At 42.6% G+C, this 17,200-nt stretch overlaps 1 protein-coding gene across 3 annotated transcripts in view; it reads right to left on the reverse strand.

Annotated features, from left to right (window-relative positions):
- Nucleotides 1–4,582: 4,582 nt before the first annotated feature.
- Nucleotides 4,583–17,200, reverse strand: part of ttyh2 (tweety family member 2) — a 62,009-nt gene continuing 49,391 nt past the window's right edge. Inside the window, exons 6-15 of one of the 3 annotated variants that reach the window (XM_034292287.1) lie at nucleotides 15,372–15,444; nucleotides 10,048–10,117; nucleotides 9,885–9,940; nucleotides 8,609–8,701; nucleotides 8,438–8,530; nucleotides 8,152–8,294; nucleotides 7,809–8,000; nucleotides 7,502–7,580; nucleotides 6,280–6,306; nucleotides 4,583–5,632 (exon numbers count right to left, since the gene is read on the reverse strand). In XM_034292287.1, coding sequence (XP_034148178.1) covers nucleotides 5,552–5,632; nucleotides 6,280–6,306; nucleotides 7,502–7,580; nucleotides 7,809–8,000; nucleotides 8,152–8,294; nucleotides 8,438–8,530; nucleotides 8,609–8,701; nucleotides 9,885–9,940; nucleotides 10,048–10,117; nucleotides 15,372–15,444 — 907 coding nt within the window. In that variant the 3' untranslated portion in view covers nucleotides 4,583–5,551. Of the gene's footprint in view, nucleotides 6,307–7,501; nucleotides 7,581–7,808; nucleotides 8,001–8,151; nucleotides 8,295–8,437; nucleotides 8,531–8,608; nucleotides 8,702–9,884; nucleotides 9,941–10,047; nucleotides 10,118–15,371; nucleotides 15,445–17,200 lie in introns of all 3 variants that reach the window. The other 2 variants (XM_034292286.1, XM_029120028.2) reach the window with 2 other exon arrangements.

Below are 17,200 nucleotides of genomic sequence, written 5' to 3' on the forward strand. Positions count from 1 at the left end.
CTTTCCTCTCCCATGTCACAAAAATATATGGAAAAGACTTAGGAATTTAGGGATTAGTGGCATTAGGCTAGAGGTTATAACAGAGAAATAGCACAGGACTGATCTCCAAAACTTTTGTATCTCAGCACACTCCCATAAACAATTGTACAAGGTGCCTTGATATTGGTTACAACACAGGTCTGGAATATTACGTTGAAATCTGTTTACCAGGGGTAGTATACAGGAGTTTATCATTGTCCAATTGTATGGCAATAATCTAAGTCAGGTTTTTATTGTTTGAACACAGGTCAGTTTAAAAATGGAGGGCATTTGGATTGTAAGCTGGTGAACGCTGTCAGAGTATGTCACGCAATGCTTCAAGCCACACCCACCAGGTGTAAAACGTTAAATCCCAAATAGACCCCTATGCCCCCTGTTAGTGGGTTCACACTCACCTCTGCCATTTTGAAATGTTCCAAAGCTGAGGAAGTGAATATTATCAAGGGCGTAGGAGTTATAAGACCCTCCAGTGCCATGTTCCAGCAAGTGTGCGACATTGCAGTGCAATCCCATAAAGCACCACATAATTGTTTTAGTGTATTTTCACACAATATTGCCTATGCTATTACATGTGCCTTCATCACAGGTGAACAGTGTTTCAATACACAAACCAAATAAATCCTTCAATAGTTTTATAGTTTTTGCCACAAAACTAGAAGCTGCTCTCTTCGATTTACATTTGAGATCTCTGTATTCACACCTGGGTAGGGTAGGGGAATACATGGATCATATGGTGTGTATGTCCTGGCAAAGGTTAATTCCCTTCCAAATTGTTTTGTTTTTGGAAATCCCTCTCAGGTGTTCCTGGTTTACTCCAATAACCGTAGCACCGATTATTATAACCTTGTTCAATGGGTTCTGACTTATGTTCCCCAAAGCAGTAAACCACCTCACAAAATGAAATTGTAATATCGATTCTCTGAAGCATTTGTAAAACACTTGAAGGTTTTGTTTGATGTATATTAAACTTACTCAGCATCCAAAGAACACTGGTTGTTGACATTTTGAGGGATGGGTTCAGTGTTTCTTGCAGAGGGCTTATTGTCAATGATTTGTAGTCCTTCAATTTTAATTTAGTTGAACAGTTACTGAACCAGTTATGTGAATTTAGAACCATTCTTAATTATCAATGATATAAATAAATATTTATAGAGAGGCATGCATATATTTGGAGCTCAGTGGGTGCATTAATCTGATAGCACCTGTGTACATTTCTTTATTATTTGTGCTGAAAGTGTGAAGTTTAAGTCTCTTGCATTCCAGCAGAGAACTAAAACAATTGATGGCTAAAAGAAGCATGGGCTTTAGCAGTGACCCTTCTTTGTGATCTACTATTACAGATGGCACTGTGACAAAGCAGATGGCAGTTTGGTACGTTTTAGTGGCAAGCTTGTAAACTGTTGTCAGGAAGATAAGCCCTTAAAAGCTTGTGCAACTATTGATATTATTTGGTGTTCACCATCACAACCAGTCTTTTTAATCCATTAGCAGCAATAAATTGGAGTAAACATGTGCTATAGACACTAGACGTCTCTTTTTTTGAGGGATTTTTGCCTAACATTTGTCTCCTTACAGAACTCAATCAGTTGAATGAGGCTTGAGGGTGTACTGCCCGCTTCAGGTCCAGCCACATCATCTCAATTGGATTAAGTTGAGGTCTTTGACTTGGCCAATCAAAACACAAATCGTCTTTCTCCTGAGCCATTCTTTGGTAGATTTGCTTGCATGCTTTGGGTCCTTCCCTTGTTAAAAGGCAGACCTTTGGCCCAGTTAAGCTCCTTGAGTGATGTTCTGAATCTCATGGTACCCTTAATTATATGCAGTCAAACAAGGAAAAGCTGTTCCAGATCTTGAAATTCCCATAATCATGCTTTACTGTTGGGATAAGGCTCTTTTTGTGGTTTCAATTGTGACCCAAAAGGTCAATTTGCACTCATCTGTCCAGAGAATGGACGTCCAGAATCCTTCATGTTTATCCAGGTGGTCTCTGGCAAAGTAAAGATGGGCAGTTTGGTTCATCAGAGGCTTCTTCCTAGCAACCCTCCCATGAATTTAGATTCAGCGTTCTTCTCATTGTTGAAGCACAGTAACCTGAGATGCAGCAAGGGAGGTCTGCGAATCTTCAGATGTTATGTTTGGGTTGGGTTGGCATTTCCATGTTTTTTCCAGATGGTTGTATAGCTTTCCCGATTGAAATCCTCTGAGATCCCCTTTCCACTCGGGATGGTTTGTTTTGCATCACATGTACGGGTAACACCAAACCGACCAGGTTTCCAGTCACAATTTATCAGAGTCCTGCCCAAACCTTTTTCATTTTGTACCCAGTTACTTATCTACCTGATTCTACTTACCTATTACATTTAAACAATGTGACTTGGGGTACACTTGTTTTTTTTATCTTGGCGTGCCAGTGAAATCTTACACCCTCTTTCCCTTATTTGGAGTACGGACACCTGCATATGTTGTTAATGCCCTCATCTGTGTTCTTGATCACTGTCCCTACTTAAGTTCCTACTTCCCTACAGTAGTTTGTGGACCATTGCTTGGTTTCTGTTCCTGTTTTGCAACATTGTTTAGTCTTGTTTTTTCTGTTTTCTTACTTAATTATTTTTATGAAAAGTCTTCTGCGCTCCCTGTGTCCTGCCTCTGAACTGCAATGTAACGCTCAAACAATTTGTTCTCTGATATCTGTTACAAAGAAGGCTGTAGCGTAATGCCAATGTCAGATGAGCTACACCACCATTTTAGACATGAAAACACAAGACTACTACTAAAAAGTTTTTTATTAACTCACAATTACACCCCATTTCGGAGGTTACATACAAATAAAGCACCACACGCAATGCTTGTAGACAGTGCTACATCACATGCACTGAATCTGAAAAACAAAGAAATAATATTACAAAACCCTACAAAATAAAGTTATCTGATGATAGATGAAAACAGGCTGTTCATTATGATGACATGTTTTCTCAAAATGGAAGACAATTATCATTAGTCAAGGTTAAAACTGCTATCTGAACACAGTTGTTCTTTCCATGATATTTGTTTTTTTAGCAGCACAAGTTTCCAAGTCATGACCAAAATTGAAGTAGATATGCAATTATTACAAAATACATACAACCGAATACCACTGTCAAACAACGGTCTCTCAAAAAATATCTGATATTGTGGCAGAGCAAATCCCACTCTCCTAAGGACTTTATTGGTTTAAAACAAGTTGTGGCACATTGGGAGAAACTTAAAATTAAAGAAAAATAACTATAAAAAAGACACTGCAATCTGTTATCGTACAACTTATTTACAGAAGTCAAACTGGTCTGTGTATCGACATCATTTACTTGAACAAATAACTTTTGTAACATGTCTGATCAAATGATGGCTTTCTAACATACAATCCTGTGTCAAAAACTGTGCAGGAGTTTCTGAAATGAAAGAGCAAGCAACACACTGTGTATCTGTGAGAGATCAGTGTGTGTGGTTGGGTTTGTCTGAAAGATCAGTCTGTTTTTGTGTGTAACAGGTAAACTCAAGTTGGATGTCTAGGAACTTTACCCCAGGCCCTGGTATAGGTAGGTTTGTGTTTCACAAGTTAGTAGGATTGTGTTTCACATGTTTTGGTTACCACTCTCTTTAGCATTCATATCATTCCAGATCCTGTACTAAAGGAGTGGACTGTTAGCTTGAGACCGGTACCCAACCTAGTTTAGGCATGAACCAATATTGTGGCATGTGTTGACAGCTGACATGCAGGAAAACATATGACATTTATAGTCCAAATTACAGTATTCAACCCTGAAGGTATATGTGTAATGTTTTGATGCTCTTGTGCTTGGTCAATTTCCCCAAAGTATAAAGGTCAAGTAAATATATTTTAGCAAGAGAGGAATAGACCAACCTAACAGTCATAGACCTACAGTAGATATTATAGAAAATCAGGTTCAGATAATAGAGAGATGTTTTAGGCACAAAAACTTGCTTTATTTGTTAAAGGCCCAGTGCAGTGGTAAACGTGATTTCACCATTTCCCGGGTGAAATTGTGAAATTATGGTGATAATGCCCCTTTTTTTGTTAGAGCTATTTGAAAGGAAAATACTTGTAATATCTGTTCAGGGAGGGGGGGTGTAACCTAATTTGGAATGTTCAAAGTTAAGTACAATAGACCAATTCTAAGTGTACTAGACCAATATTTACCTGCATATGGGAGTGTGCTCCTGAACATACAATGAGCCTATCAGCGCTTTGTAGATTCTTTCTTAACATGCACATAATCGATCTAAGCATTTCAAGGGACAGATAAAAGACAAAAAATATACAGTACCAGTCAAAAGTTTGGACACACCTGCTCCTTCAAGGGTTTTTCTGTATTTGTATTATTTTCCAAATCATAGAATAATAGTGAACACATTTAAACTATCAAATAACAAAATGTCCAATAAAGTAACCAAAAAACTGATGAACATATAAAAATGTTATCTTATAGATTCTTCAAAGTAGCCACCCTTTGCCTTGATGACAGCTTTGTACACTCTTTGCATTCTCTCAACCATGAGGTAGTCACCTGGAATGCATTTCAATTAACAGGTTTGCCTAATGTGTTTGGGCCAATGTCAGTACTGTAGGAGTCCGTATTATGACAAGTTTGAATAAGCAAAGAGAAATTAATGTTTGGTTACATGATTCCATGTCTTATTTCATTGTTGCTTCACTATTATTCTACAATGTGGGAAATAGTAAAAATAAAGAAATTATATTTTTGTACCCTTGAATAAGTATAGTAGGTGTGTCCACCACTTTTGAATGGTACTGTAAATGTTGCCATTGTTTTATAAAATAAACACACACTGGGATTTTAGAGATTAGGTAATGATTTATAAATTTAACTAAAAGACTGCACGGGGGTCTTTTACGTTTCATTTCAAAATAGACAAATACAAATCATTAGTATCGGATCAGCAGGATATCATAAAAGTTGTTTTCTGTAAAACTATTGTTTTCAAGTTAATGTTTAGAAGTGTTCATCAACACTGCTAATACAGAAAGATCACAAGTACAAGGACTCACAGCCTGAATGTATGCCCTAAGGACCTGTTGTAAGTTATGGCATGTAGTAAGTAATGGCCTGTAGTAAGTTATCACAAAAAAACAATATGACTACACCTTGGAGTGGACACATGCGTTGTATTTAACAGTAGGGGTGGTCGCATTATCCAGAGACCGCAAGGAAGAGCTGAAACACTTGAATAGAATGAACAGAATCTCTTAATGAATTCTTAGAATTCTACGGGCTGGACTCCTGGTGACAGAGAGAAACGCTGTGCACTGGGGTTAGGGATGGAAGAACTGTGTGTATGACATCTTTCCTCATATCAGGTCAGTAGAGTGGTTGCACATGAGGGTCAGTGCAGCAGCCACAAAGTCACACACTGATGGGATATATATGTGTTTGTGTGTGTGTGTGTCTGTTTAAGAACCCGTTCTGATTGTAGAGATGAAAGGGGAGGAGCAGGTCTATGCCTGGAAATCATTCCCAAAGTGTCTGATCTGGTCCTCGGTCATGGACAGGTAGGTGGCCCTCATGCTGGGAGAGTACTATAGGGGAACAGAACATCATAGGACACAGAATTAGATGCAACACCGGATGACGTCTAGTGAATGACAAGTGTAGAAAAAGACACGTGTCCCAGTATTTCAGGACAGTTAACCAGCCAGACAGGAAGGATAGGTAGGTAGGGGGAGACAGTTATGTGCCTATGCCAGTCATTCTCACATGTCATTCCAGGGGATCAGGAGACAACACTATAGGTCCCTGGGATACGAAGAGCATAACATGACCAGAATTCTATAGCACTAGACCATGTATGGTGAGGAGCCTGACACTTGGCACCTCATGGCAGTATCGACTATAGAATTACAGAGAGGGAAGGTGTACAGCATGCACACACAGGGCAGGCCAACGTGTCCCCCGAAAACATCTTCCCACTGAAGGGAGATGATGCGAGGTCACCCTGTCAACAGCAGGCGGGGACCAGCCCGACTGGTTCCGACTTAACTGGAGTGATGGCGGCGATGATGTCATGGTGATGTCATGAACGGTGGGATTTCGCGGTTCAAAGCCATGCCAGAGGTGAAATAAAAACAGGGATGGTTTGAAATGAAGGCAGGAGGGAGGAAGCGACTGGGAGTCTATCTTGTCCTTTAGACAGCAGAGGTCCACAAAGGAGCAGAGAACAACTTACTCTGTTGCTAAATTGCTGAGTGTATACCTCCAAAAGTTGATTTAAGAAAGAAGTAAGAAATTACAAACAAACAAACATATAAACAACAAACAAATAAAAAAAAAATTTTAAAAGCTGTTAGCTGAAAAAGTAAAGAGCCACGCGTTGCATACAAGTAGATTTGAGTTCAGAAGGTCATCACATGACATATTCAGCACAGAATTTTGGCTAGAGTACTGCCCTACAGAGGGAAGGCAGGGGACATTACACCTTAAAATGCCTCCCAAATGCCACCCTAATCCCTATACAGTGCATTAGGTTTGACCTGAGACCATTTAAGACTAGTGTGGAGGTAATAACCTTATGTTCTGGCAAATATAATTTCCTCCCTGGGGAAGAAAGACTGCCTGTAGATTTCAGACATAGATACTGCCTGAAATCACTCTCCCTATCACATTCCATTAGGCACAGCAGGCCCTGGAAAATCTTATGCTTGATGAAAAATGGATCCACGCTAAAAACGTGGCCCATCTCCTCGATGTAAGAGAATACGTCGCTGTCGTTACGATGTCCCAGAGGGAGGTGAATTTATCATGAGAACCAGGAAGACAGCGTGGAAAAACGTAAAAGCCAATTTTATCATGAGAGTTCTGAAGTACCCTCTGTGGATGGGCCAAGTAGCCAGAGGGGTCAAAATAACACCGCCAGGGAGCAATAAGGGTTACCTGCCTTTCTCAGGGACAGCATTTAAAAAAAAAAAAATTTGCTTCTTTCGCTTTTCAACCTAGCAACCTTTTAGTTACTGATTGGATGCTGTAACCCCTACCACTCTAAAGTCAAAGGCACCAAGTTAGCAAATTGTGCTCAATTATGTGGTAATCATGTTTAAAATGACAGATGGATTTCAGTGTTGGAAACACATATATGTATTCATAACTCATGAACTACCAACTGCATGAAGCTATTTAAACAAAAACAAAAAGAACCAGTTAAAGAAGACCTCATACAGATAGAGCATCAAATGGGGAAATGCCTTAAGCTGTAGTTAGAGTGTAGTTTCAGCCCCACATATCAGGTTTTCACCGGAGCAGAATCTCACAAATGAAAATAAACACAGGAAGAAGTCCAACTGGGTCACAGAGTTCGAATTGAAAAAGCCCAGCAGAAGTGCAGGTGATGCAAACGTATGCCCCAACCCTGAGAGATATCATAAGTAAGACTTGGCCTCCGGGACCCAACGCACCGAGGGGGGTGGGGAACCTCGCCCGATCAAAGGAACGTTCTCATACCGAGGGTTCCCCCCGAACAGCGCCGCCTGGTTCCTGAGAGAAAGAAAAAGAAAAGGGAGATGGAGAGGGACGGCAAGAGAGAAAGACACAGAGGCACTATGATAATCCCAGAACAATATCACGTAATAATCTGAGCCGGCACGCCATTATCACAACCACTACGTCTGACGTTCTCACTGCTTTTCCCCCAGTATGTTCTAACAGGCAGAACAGGCGGTCGGTGCGTGGACTCCCGGAGCCAGGCGTGAACTCTTGACTCACATGTACTCTGAGACGGGGGCGTTGGACACGGCCTGTGCAGCAGGTGGGTGGAGGCTGCTCTGGCTCCCCATGCTGCTGCTGTAGCTGCAGAAGCTGTGCATGTTGGTGGTGTGGCTGGGGTTCTGGGTGGCCACGCGCCTGGCCTGAGGGTTAAACGGGTCCTCCTCGTCTATATCGTCGTAATCACGCTCCCTGGTGTGAAACGGTGGGGGTTCAGGGGGAGGACTTGGTAAAGAGTGTAATGTTGTCGAACGCACTGATGGTGTGATACTCCGTACAAGAGCGTGGGCTAAGCGTGTTTGGCGGGCGAGCCGCGCCGGCGTCTGTTGTGAGAGACTCTGACCTGCTGGCGATGTGTGTCCATGCCCGGGGGATGGCACACAGCATGGCACAGAAAGCACAGATGGCCAGGATGGAGAAGAGGCAGAGGTAGAGCAGGCCCTCCACCCCGTCATAACACACACCGACCAGCGCATCCAGGTAGTCCTACAGTATGGAGGAAGACACACGCATTAGCGGATAGCGTTCCCAGTCGGCCTGAGACGTGCTGTGGCCTGTTATACACCGCCGCCGCGGTCCTGTAGTAGAACCAGAGACATGCAGAGGGACACTCTGATGCCGTCCTGTACCTTGTTAAGTCCTCTACAGTCCAGGAGGGCGGTTAGCTGGTGGAGGCTTGCCTCTGAGGAGTTCAGCAGGTTCTGGATCCCCAGTAGATCTCTCTGTGAAGAAGCGATTGATTCAGTACTCATAAAAGGATGTTTTCGCGGTTGGACGTGACAGGAACATGGATCACTGACCTCAGCCGTGGGGAAAAGAGGCACAGCGAACTGCAGCAGCCCCTGAATCTGGATCTGCATGGTGGTCAGAGACCTCTGGAAGATGGTCAGAGACTGCAAACACACGCAAGAAAATACCAATCAACATCTAGAGGTGGTACATTATTACACCAGTGTCAGTTCAGCTTTTGTCCACCAGAGGGAGGCAAGAGCTCAATCATTAAAGGGAAGTCAGTCTCATCCACTACAATTTTTCTGTCCCGCTCTGCACGCTTCAGTCAGTAACAGAAAAGACACTTATCCCTGGATAAGTAACTAGATGAGTGTGGGCTGATTCTAGATCCCATCCTACTGATCTGGTCCTTTGACCAAAGCATGACCCTACTGCTCAAACAAAAAAAAAATCATATGACATGTAATGTCGTTAATGAGTTAAGGAGTCACGTCACCGATCTAGTATGTTCTGAGTATAGTCTGACTACTAAGCCCGTAACTTGAAGCAAGACACTGTCAATTTCCCACAAACCTGCAGGCAGGAACAGCCGGTTGATAACCCTTTGGCATCTGTCTTGTTGGCATGTCTGCAGTGCATGAAGCCACTTAGACGTCATTATTGAAGTGAAAGTGCAGACTGGGCATAGCTAAGCTAAAAGGCACAGCACTGACGGTTATTGTTAGAAATACTCTTGGTCATATAATTAGGTGTTACATTTCATCACTGTACTACAAAACAAAAATAACGTTTAAATGTTGAAATAATGTTGAAATGTTCAGGCTGGAAGGACCAGGAAGTGTGTGGCTGTGTATGCTCACGTAAGGGTAAGTCAAAGAATGTGTCTCAGAACGCTACCTCTGCACATCCGCTGAGTAACACATCTGGCTAATGCCTGCCTGCACAGTGTTACAGCCTCCTATCGATCTGCACGGGCATGTCTACAAGCACAGCTTAATCTGATCTGAACTCTGCTAGGTTATGGAGATGGCTGAGGCCGGACTGAGAGAAAAATAGCAAGCCTGCTTCACTGCTTCTCACTGTTTGACGCCCTGACCTAAAAACCTCCCTCCTCCAGAGACAGAGCTTAATGAACCCTCACCAGAAAGGGAGAGAGGAAGAGATGGAGTGGAAGAGGGAGAGAGTTGAGAGAGGGGGAGAGAGAGAGGGATAGATAAACTTTGAGACAGTGATAGTGAGTAAAAAGCAGTTAAGAGGAGGACGGTTGGTTAGATAAAGAGACAGTTAGAGGTAGATAGAAATAGACAAGGACATTGGCCTGGTGCTACTGTTGATGAATATTACCTGCTGGAATGGGTTAGGCAGGGTCTGGCTGCAGTACAAGTAGTAATGGACTATATCTGTAGTCAAAGAAAATACAACAGGGAAGTCTGAGATCTTGAAGTGCAGTGTGATTACAGGCCGGGTTAAAACAACGTGTGATTCAGACTGTACTAAAGCAACTCACCGGAGGTGATCAAGCCCTTTGTCTGGTTCATGACGAACTTGTCTGGGGCCACGCAGAAATCACTGGTGCCCTAAACACAAGAAAATGTGTTAAAAAAAAAAATGTGTGAAAGTAGTTAGACACATGCAGACACATGCAGACACCCACACACACACACACACACACACACACACACAGACCAAACAGTTACACAGTCAGTGCCAGCTCTTCCTACATACAGATTACGCACTGACTAATCTGTCTCAATTTACTGTTGACAGTTAAAAAAGTCAAAAACACATGGTGCCATTTCATTTGGTAGTGCATCAGCAGTTTTCCACTCTCTGTGTCACTTTGAGCCCAGATCAGCTAAGACTGCTAGCTATGGTTAGATTAGCTTGGTGTCTGTTTTACAACAGTTAATAGTAATGGCAAAATGCGTAGACATTCCAGAAATTTCTCACCACCCAATGGCATAATGTATAGCAGTGCACACAGTTCCTTCTGTGCTACACAACTTGTAGGTTCAATAGAAACATATGCAATATTGTTGGTATTGAACTACTGAGCTTCGACATAATACAGAAGAAAAGCCTACTATTCTGCCTCTTCTACATTGCCCCATAAAGCTATAGTGTGTTTATACAAAACGTATAAGTCTGTGTGTGTGTGTTAGTGAACGTGTACATATATATTTGCACTGTGTGTGTGTGTGTGTTTTCTTGTAGGCTTCACACCACTCTGAGCCATCACTAACAATTCTCATGAAATAATTCATTATGCATTCATGTATAATGTGTCCCAGCGTAAAGCTGCAGCAATCTTGCAAATGTCCATGTGTTTTTCCTTCAGGTGGCAGCAGTCTTTCTTCATTAAAGCCCCGCCCCCACCACACACACACACAGCTTATTTAACTGGGCTACACTATGCATTCAGGCCCGGATACAGCAGCTCATTTTTTTCTAATGAGAGCAATCTACCCAGCAAACCAAAATGATTTAGGATTTCCTGCAAACGCCAAAAGTTTATGTCATGATCCTTTTAGTGGTAAGGTTGTTTCATGATGTAAGAAGTAAGGCTGATTCATAAAGTTAGATGTATAGTTGTTTCATGATGTAAGTGGTAAGGTTGTTTCATAATGTTATATGTAAAGTTGTTTCATAGAGGTACTGTAGTGGTAAGGTTGTTTCACAACGTTACATGTAGGGTTTCATGACATTAATGGTAAGTTTCAAATTGTTAGACATATACAGATCTTTCGTGATGTAAGTGTAAAGGTTGTTTCATAACGTTTGATGTAAGGTTGGTTCATGATCTTACATTTAAGGTTGTTTCATGACATTGCATGTAAAGTTGTTTCATAGAATTACTATAGTGGTAAGGTGGTTTTATAACGTTACATGTAAGGTTGTTTCAGTACATTACTTTAAAAAAATAAAAAATGGAAAGAGAGACCTAGATATGACTTCTGGTTTTGATGTTAACAAGCAGACACTCCATTTTAACAACACTCCCACATTTACTGGATTGGTTCAACGGGGCAGAAAATAAACTTTCCTGACATGTTTGTTTTTCTTTGACTTTTCAATAATGAGTATGTGGGAGGACCTAGTTGTAGGTTAATACATTGTTGTTGCTGCATTTTTACTCTGAACATACGCTCTAGTTTCCCTGTTTATCAGGAGTGAGACAAGTCTGAACATACACTCTAGTTTCCCTGTTTATCAGGAGTGAGACAAGTCTGAACACACGCTCTAGTTTCCCTGTTTATCAGGAGTGAGACAAGTCTGAACATACGCTCTAGTTTCCCTGTTTATCAGGAGTGAGACAAGCCTGAACATACGCTCTAGTTTTCCTGCTTATCAGGAGTGAGGCAATCTTGAACACATGCTCTAGTAACCCTGTTCATCAGGAGTGAGACCTCCTGAGGAGAGCAGAGTAAGACTGATCCTGGGGAGAGCAGATTCCACACCCTTGGCATGGTCAAGACAGCTGCTTTGTCAGAACGTTGACAGCAACCCACTGGTATGTTAATGTCTAAAGGTACCAGTGGCTTGGCTTTGGTCCCATGTGAGAGCAGGTCTACCGGAGCCGTGGCTCAATGGGCCCGCATTGACAGAGCCTTTTGGGTAAAACACTTGGGCCATGACAATGGGAATTTGCTGTATACTCACAGTCGAAAAAGGTAAGGAATGAATTTTGGACAAAACGTGAAGAGGTTGTTGTAGAATCAGGACATTTTACATTACAGTGGATTTTGTTCTATAACATACTGACTTGAGATTGCCCCTAACAAACCACTCCATTTAGGCCAAACTCAGTGTGTGTGTGTGTGACAAGAAACCCAGTCCACACTAAACCAAAACTACAGTTTAAAATAAAAAAAATGCTATGTTGACAGAGTCTGCAGTTCTTTTGCAACCTGTTGCATAAATATTTGTCACTAGCCAAGGAAAGGAAAGGAACAACAAAGAACTTATTGAGGAGAAAGAGAACACGGCAAGCCTAAGGCGTGTGGTGACACACAGTGGCAGCAGTCCTGTTGGAACTCAGCACTCCCTGCCTGGATGGAGAGGTGGTGAATCAGGAAGTCACCAAAACCTCACATGAATAAGATACCCGTCTTATCACCTCTCTCTTTCTAGCATACTTGGTTTACCTACCATCTCTTTTCTTTGTCATACCTGGTTTATCTCCTATTTTGTTCTTCAGGGGTGTCAAATATACTGACACTATTTCAGGAAAGAAAAATTTAAATGGAAAACCAATGTTGGTAATTGAGGATATTCAACCTTCAACCCTTTTTTACTATTTAAAAAGAAAAGATGAAGACTTCCTAATGGTGTGTCCCAGTTTTGAAGGTTTTCGACATGGCTGACACCTGATTGAATCCATTACAAGACCATGGTACTTTCCTACTTTCCTTTTAATTCTGCCATCTCTGGTCTCTTGCAGCTCTCACTCCGCTCAATCCAGAACCAGTGAAAGCGGAATCACCACCCCTCACTTTTAAAGACTATCTAAAATACCTTGCTTTCTGGAGAGGAGGCAGACATGTTCATCCCTACACTGAATGGCAAAGTGATGTTGACCGAACATTCTCTGGTCCCTGGTAAAGACAGAGTGCTCTGACCCTCACCGCGGGCTGTAAGAGAAATAGCTACCCTGCCAAACGTTCCCGTTTTTGGTACAGGACGTGACATTGCCAAGGGGGTTCTGGAGACCACTCCCAGATCCACTGAGCATCGTTTGGGAGAGAATGCTTCCCTACATTCTTACTTCTCATTGTCACGGAGGAAACATTGCTATGGGAGCTAGGAAAATGTACAGCACTGTAAAATAACAAGACTTGGTGATTTCTAGGGCTGTCAAAGTTAACGTGTGCAATTAATTAAAAATACTTAACGGCGTTAATTATTTTGTTGCCGTTAGGCCTCGGGCTCCATCCAGTAAGAGCTTGACTTTAGTGGGAGTTGACAGGATCGCGCTACTATCAAGCATTTATTGTTTACCAGTAACTTTATTGGCGGTTGACTTGACCTGAGTGCTTCACAGGCATTTTTTTCAATATATCATTGGAGAGTTTGCATTCATGTCGTGAACCGTGTTTACTCAGGACTAGTTTAACAACAACAGCCTTAGTAAGCTACACGTGTTTGTGCAATGGATGTGAGGAAATGGGAACGTCTCTCCTTGCGTCCCGCACCCCAGTCTCACTACAAAAACGAATCAAACGAGAATGCTAGCCATGGCTTCCCTAGCTCTGTTGCATTAATCCACCTGCTGACACTTTGCTTGTAACATGATAAATTGTCATTATTTAATGTTTTTGCTAATCTGGGCTAAGCATTAATGTTTCCACCAAAGCATATTCTCATAGTGAAATTAGCAAACAACTGTGCTCTGTATGAATTGCAGATGTAGCCTGATTTAATGTTTGTATAAAACATCTCTAGCCACCATGACTACCTTATGTCATTGCCTATTCAAGTAGCCTACCTCATGCATTTGGTTGAATTTGCGAACAATTTAATAGAGATACTTTATGAAGTATTTGGTTGTGGCTAACATCTTTCAAGAAACCCCATTCTAACCACATTTCAGCCTAAACACAAAAGGACAATACATTGACCAGCTTAGGTATGAGTCATTGGGTTAAATGCCTGCACACCATGTAGCTGTCTCAATAAGAGGGGCTGATATGTGTTTCATACAGTTGCCTAACTTAGCAGATATTGTCCTTGGTGTTTTAATCAAGAAAACAATATGAGATGGCCAGATTCTGTTTTGATTTACATGGGCTACATTTAGATGCAGCCAGTTATTGTGGCAAGTTATGGACTGGCATTGTATGTATATTAAACTAAATTAAGGGCATTTATTTAATTCCAAGTCAAGCACTGTCGATAGTTTACAATAAAACAATGTATGTCTATACCATAATGCACTGCTTTTAAACAGAAAAGTGTGTATTAAGGGCAAAATTTGAACACATTCTGCGATTAATTGCGATGAACTACAGAAGATTATGCGATTAATCGTGATTAATTGTTTTAATCGTTTGACAGCACTAGTACAATGGCCTGGGGACCAATAGTTACAGGTGGGTGTTAAATGGCCGGGGGACCAGTAGTTACAGGTGGGTGTTAAATGGCCGGGGGACCAATAGTTACGGGTGGGTGTTAAATGGCCGGGGGACCAGTAGTTACAGGTGGGTGTTAAATGGCCGGGGGACCAATAGTTACGGGTGGGTGTTAAATGGCTGGGGGACCAGCAGGTACGGGTGGGTGTTAAATGGCTGGGGGACCAGCAGGTACGGGTGGGTGTTAAATGGCCGGGGGACCAGCAGGTACGGGTGGGTGTTAAATGGCCGGGGGACCAGTAGGTACGGGTGGGTGTTAAATGGCCAGGGGACCAGTAGTTACGGGTGGGTGTTAAATGGCCGGGGGACCAGTAGGTACGGGTGGGTGTTAAATGGCCGGGGGACCAGTAGGTACGGGTGGGTGTTAAATGGCCGGGGGACCAGTAGGTACGGGTGGGTGTTAAATGGCCGGGGGACCAGCAGGTACGGGTGGGTGTTAAATGGCCGGGGGACCAGCAGGTACGGGTGGGTGTTAAATGGCCGGGGGACCAGTAGGTACGGGTGGGTGTTAAATGGCCGGGGGACCAGTAGGTACGGGTGGGTGTTAAATGGCCGGGGGACCAGTAGGTACGGGTGGGTGTTAAATGGCCGGGGGACCAGTAGGTACGGGTGGGTGTTAAATGGCCGGGGGACCAGTAGGTACGGGTGGGTGTTAAATGGCCGGGGATCGATGCACATTGGTGACATGGTCCCAGTTTCTCACCACAGCGGTGGCCAGGTCAGCTCCCAGAGACGCCCAGCTCAGGATCAATGTCAGCACTCCAAACACCATCATCCTACAGGGACACACAGAGAGAAACAACACTGGTGTTTTGAAACCTGAATGTTGACTGTCTGATAGCCATGTTATAAATGAGACCGTGTACCCCAAGGTACGGGGGGAACAGAAAATATATATTTTTAAACTTTTGCCATTTAGTTCGTAACCTGCTCGTAGTAGCCTATAAGGCACGTCGGGGGTTTGAAACATGACCAATAGACAGTAACTCTGTTGAGCTGTCCATGTCAACATGCCTTGCCAGCCATCAAACACAAGGTCAAAGGTTGGGTTTACTCCTCATCTCTTATGATGCTATGTAGTGGACTGTGTATGAAGGGTGTGTTGTGAACATGATGCTATGTAGTGAACTGTGTATGAAGGGTGTGTTCTGAACATGATGCTATGTAGTGGACTGTGTATGAAGGGTGTGTTGTGAACATGATGCTATGTAGTGGACTGTGTATGAAGGGTGTGTTGTGAACATGATGCTATGTAGTGAACTGTGTATGAAGGGTGTGTTGTGAACATGATGCTATGTAGTGAACTGTGTATGAAGGGTGTGTTGTGAACATGATGCTATGTAGTGAACTGTGTATGAAGGGTGTGTTGTGAACATGATGCTATGTAGTGAACTGTTTATGAAGGGTGTGTTGTGAACATGATGCTATGTAGTGAACTGTGTATGAAGGGTGTGTTGTGAACATGATGCTATGTAGTGAACGGTGTATGAAGGGTGTGTTGTGAACATGATGCTATGTAGTGAACGGTGTATGAAGGGTGTGTTGTGAACATGATGCTATGTAGTGAACTGTGTATGAAGGGTGTGTAGTGAACATGATGCTATGTAGTGAACTGTGTATGAAGGGTGTGTAGTGAACATGATACTATGTAGTGAACTGTGTATGAAGGGTGTGTAGTGAACATGATGCTATTTAGTGAACTGTGTATGAAGGGTGTGTACATGATACTATGTAGTGAACAGTGTATGAAGGGTGTGTAGTGAACATGATGCTATGTAGTGAACTATAGGTTCTCTCTCCCACTCTAATTTAGCACACCTGACTCTAATAATTAGCTGGATGAAAAGCATAAACGGTTAGTCACAAATGGGGTTGAAGAGAAACCTATAGGACAGTAGATCTCCAGGAACAGGGTCGGGCAGACTGGACTAGGGTATATGATTGATGGGGACAGGAAATGTATCACTGACCCTACCAAACACCCCCTCCGCCTTCCTTTTCTACTGCTGATCTACATTTGCCCTCAGGAAATTACCTCATCAGTATATGACAATAAACTTGTAGTGTAGCGCGAACATTTGTGTGTGGGTGTGTGAGAGTCTGTGTGCATGTTTGTGTTTTTGTATGTGCGTTTGTCTGTGTTTCTGTGTGTCTGTTTTGTGTGCAAATGCAGTATGTATGTCTATGTATGTTTCCAAGAGGTTTAAATAGTCATTAAGAGAGGGGACCAGTCATGAATTACCCATATTTTTAAGTGAAATACTTCCAAGAAAAGAGCCAGTGTTGACTTGTCATCATGTGGTATGAATGTGTGCTGGAAGTGGTTGGGAATAGGATGAGCCCTTTTTGTCTCTCTGTCTCGGTTCTCTCTGTAACTGTGTGTGTGTGTGTGTGTGTGTGTGTGTGTGCGCATATCCATCAGGCCATTACACATCCCAGCTCTCCCACTAATCCAATTCACAACAGGCTGGCAGCATAATAGGCTTTGTGAGTTCCCACCACTGTATGACCCCTACTTTCTCACACTCCCAC

Source organism: Esox lucius, chromosome 5 (assembly GCF_011004845.1).
Source record: "Esox lucius isolate fEsoLuc1 chromosome 5, fEsoLuc1.pri, whole genome shotgun sequence".
In the NCBI taxonomy this organism is placed as follows: Eukaryota; Metazoa; Chordata; class Actinopteri; order Esociformes; family Esocidae; genus Esox; species Esox lucius.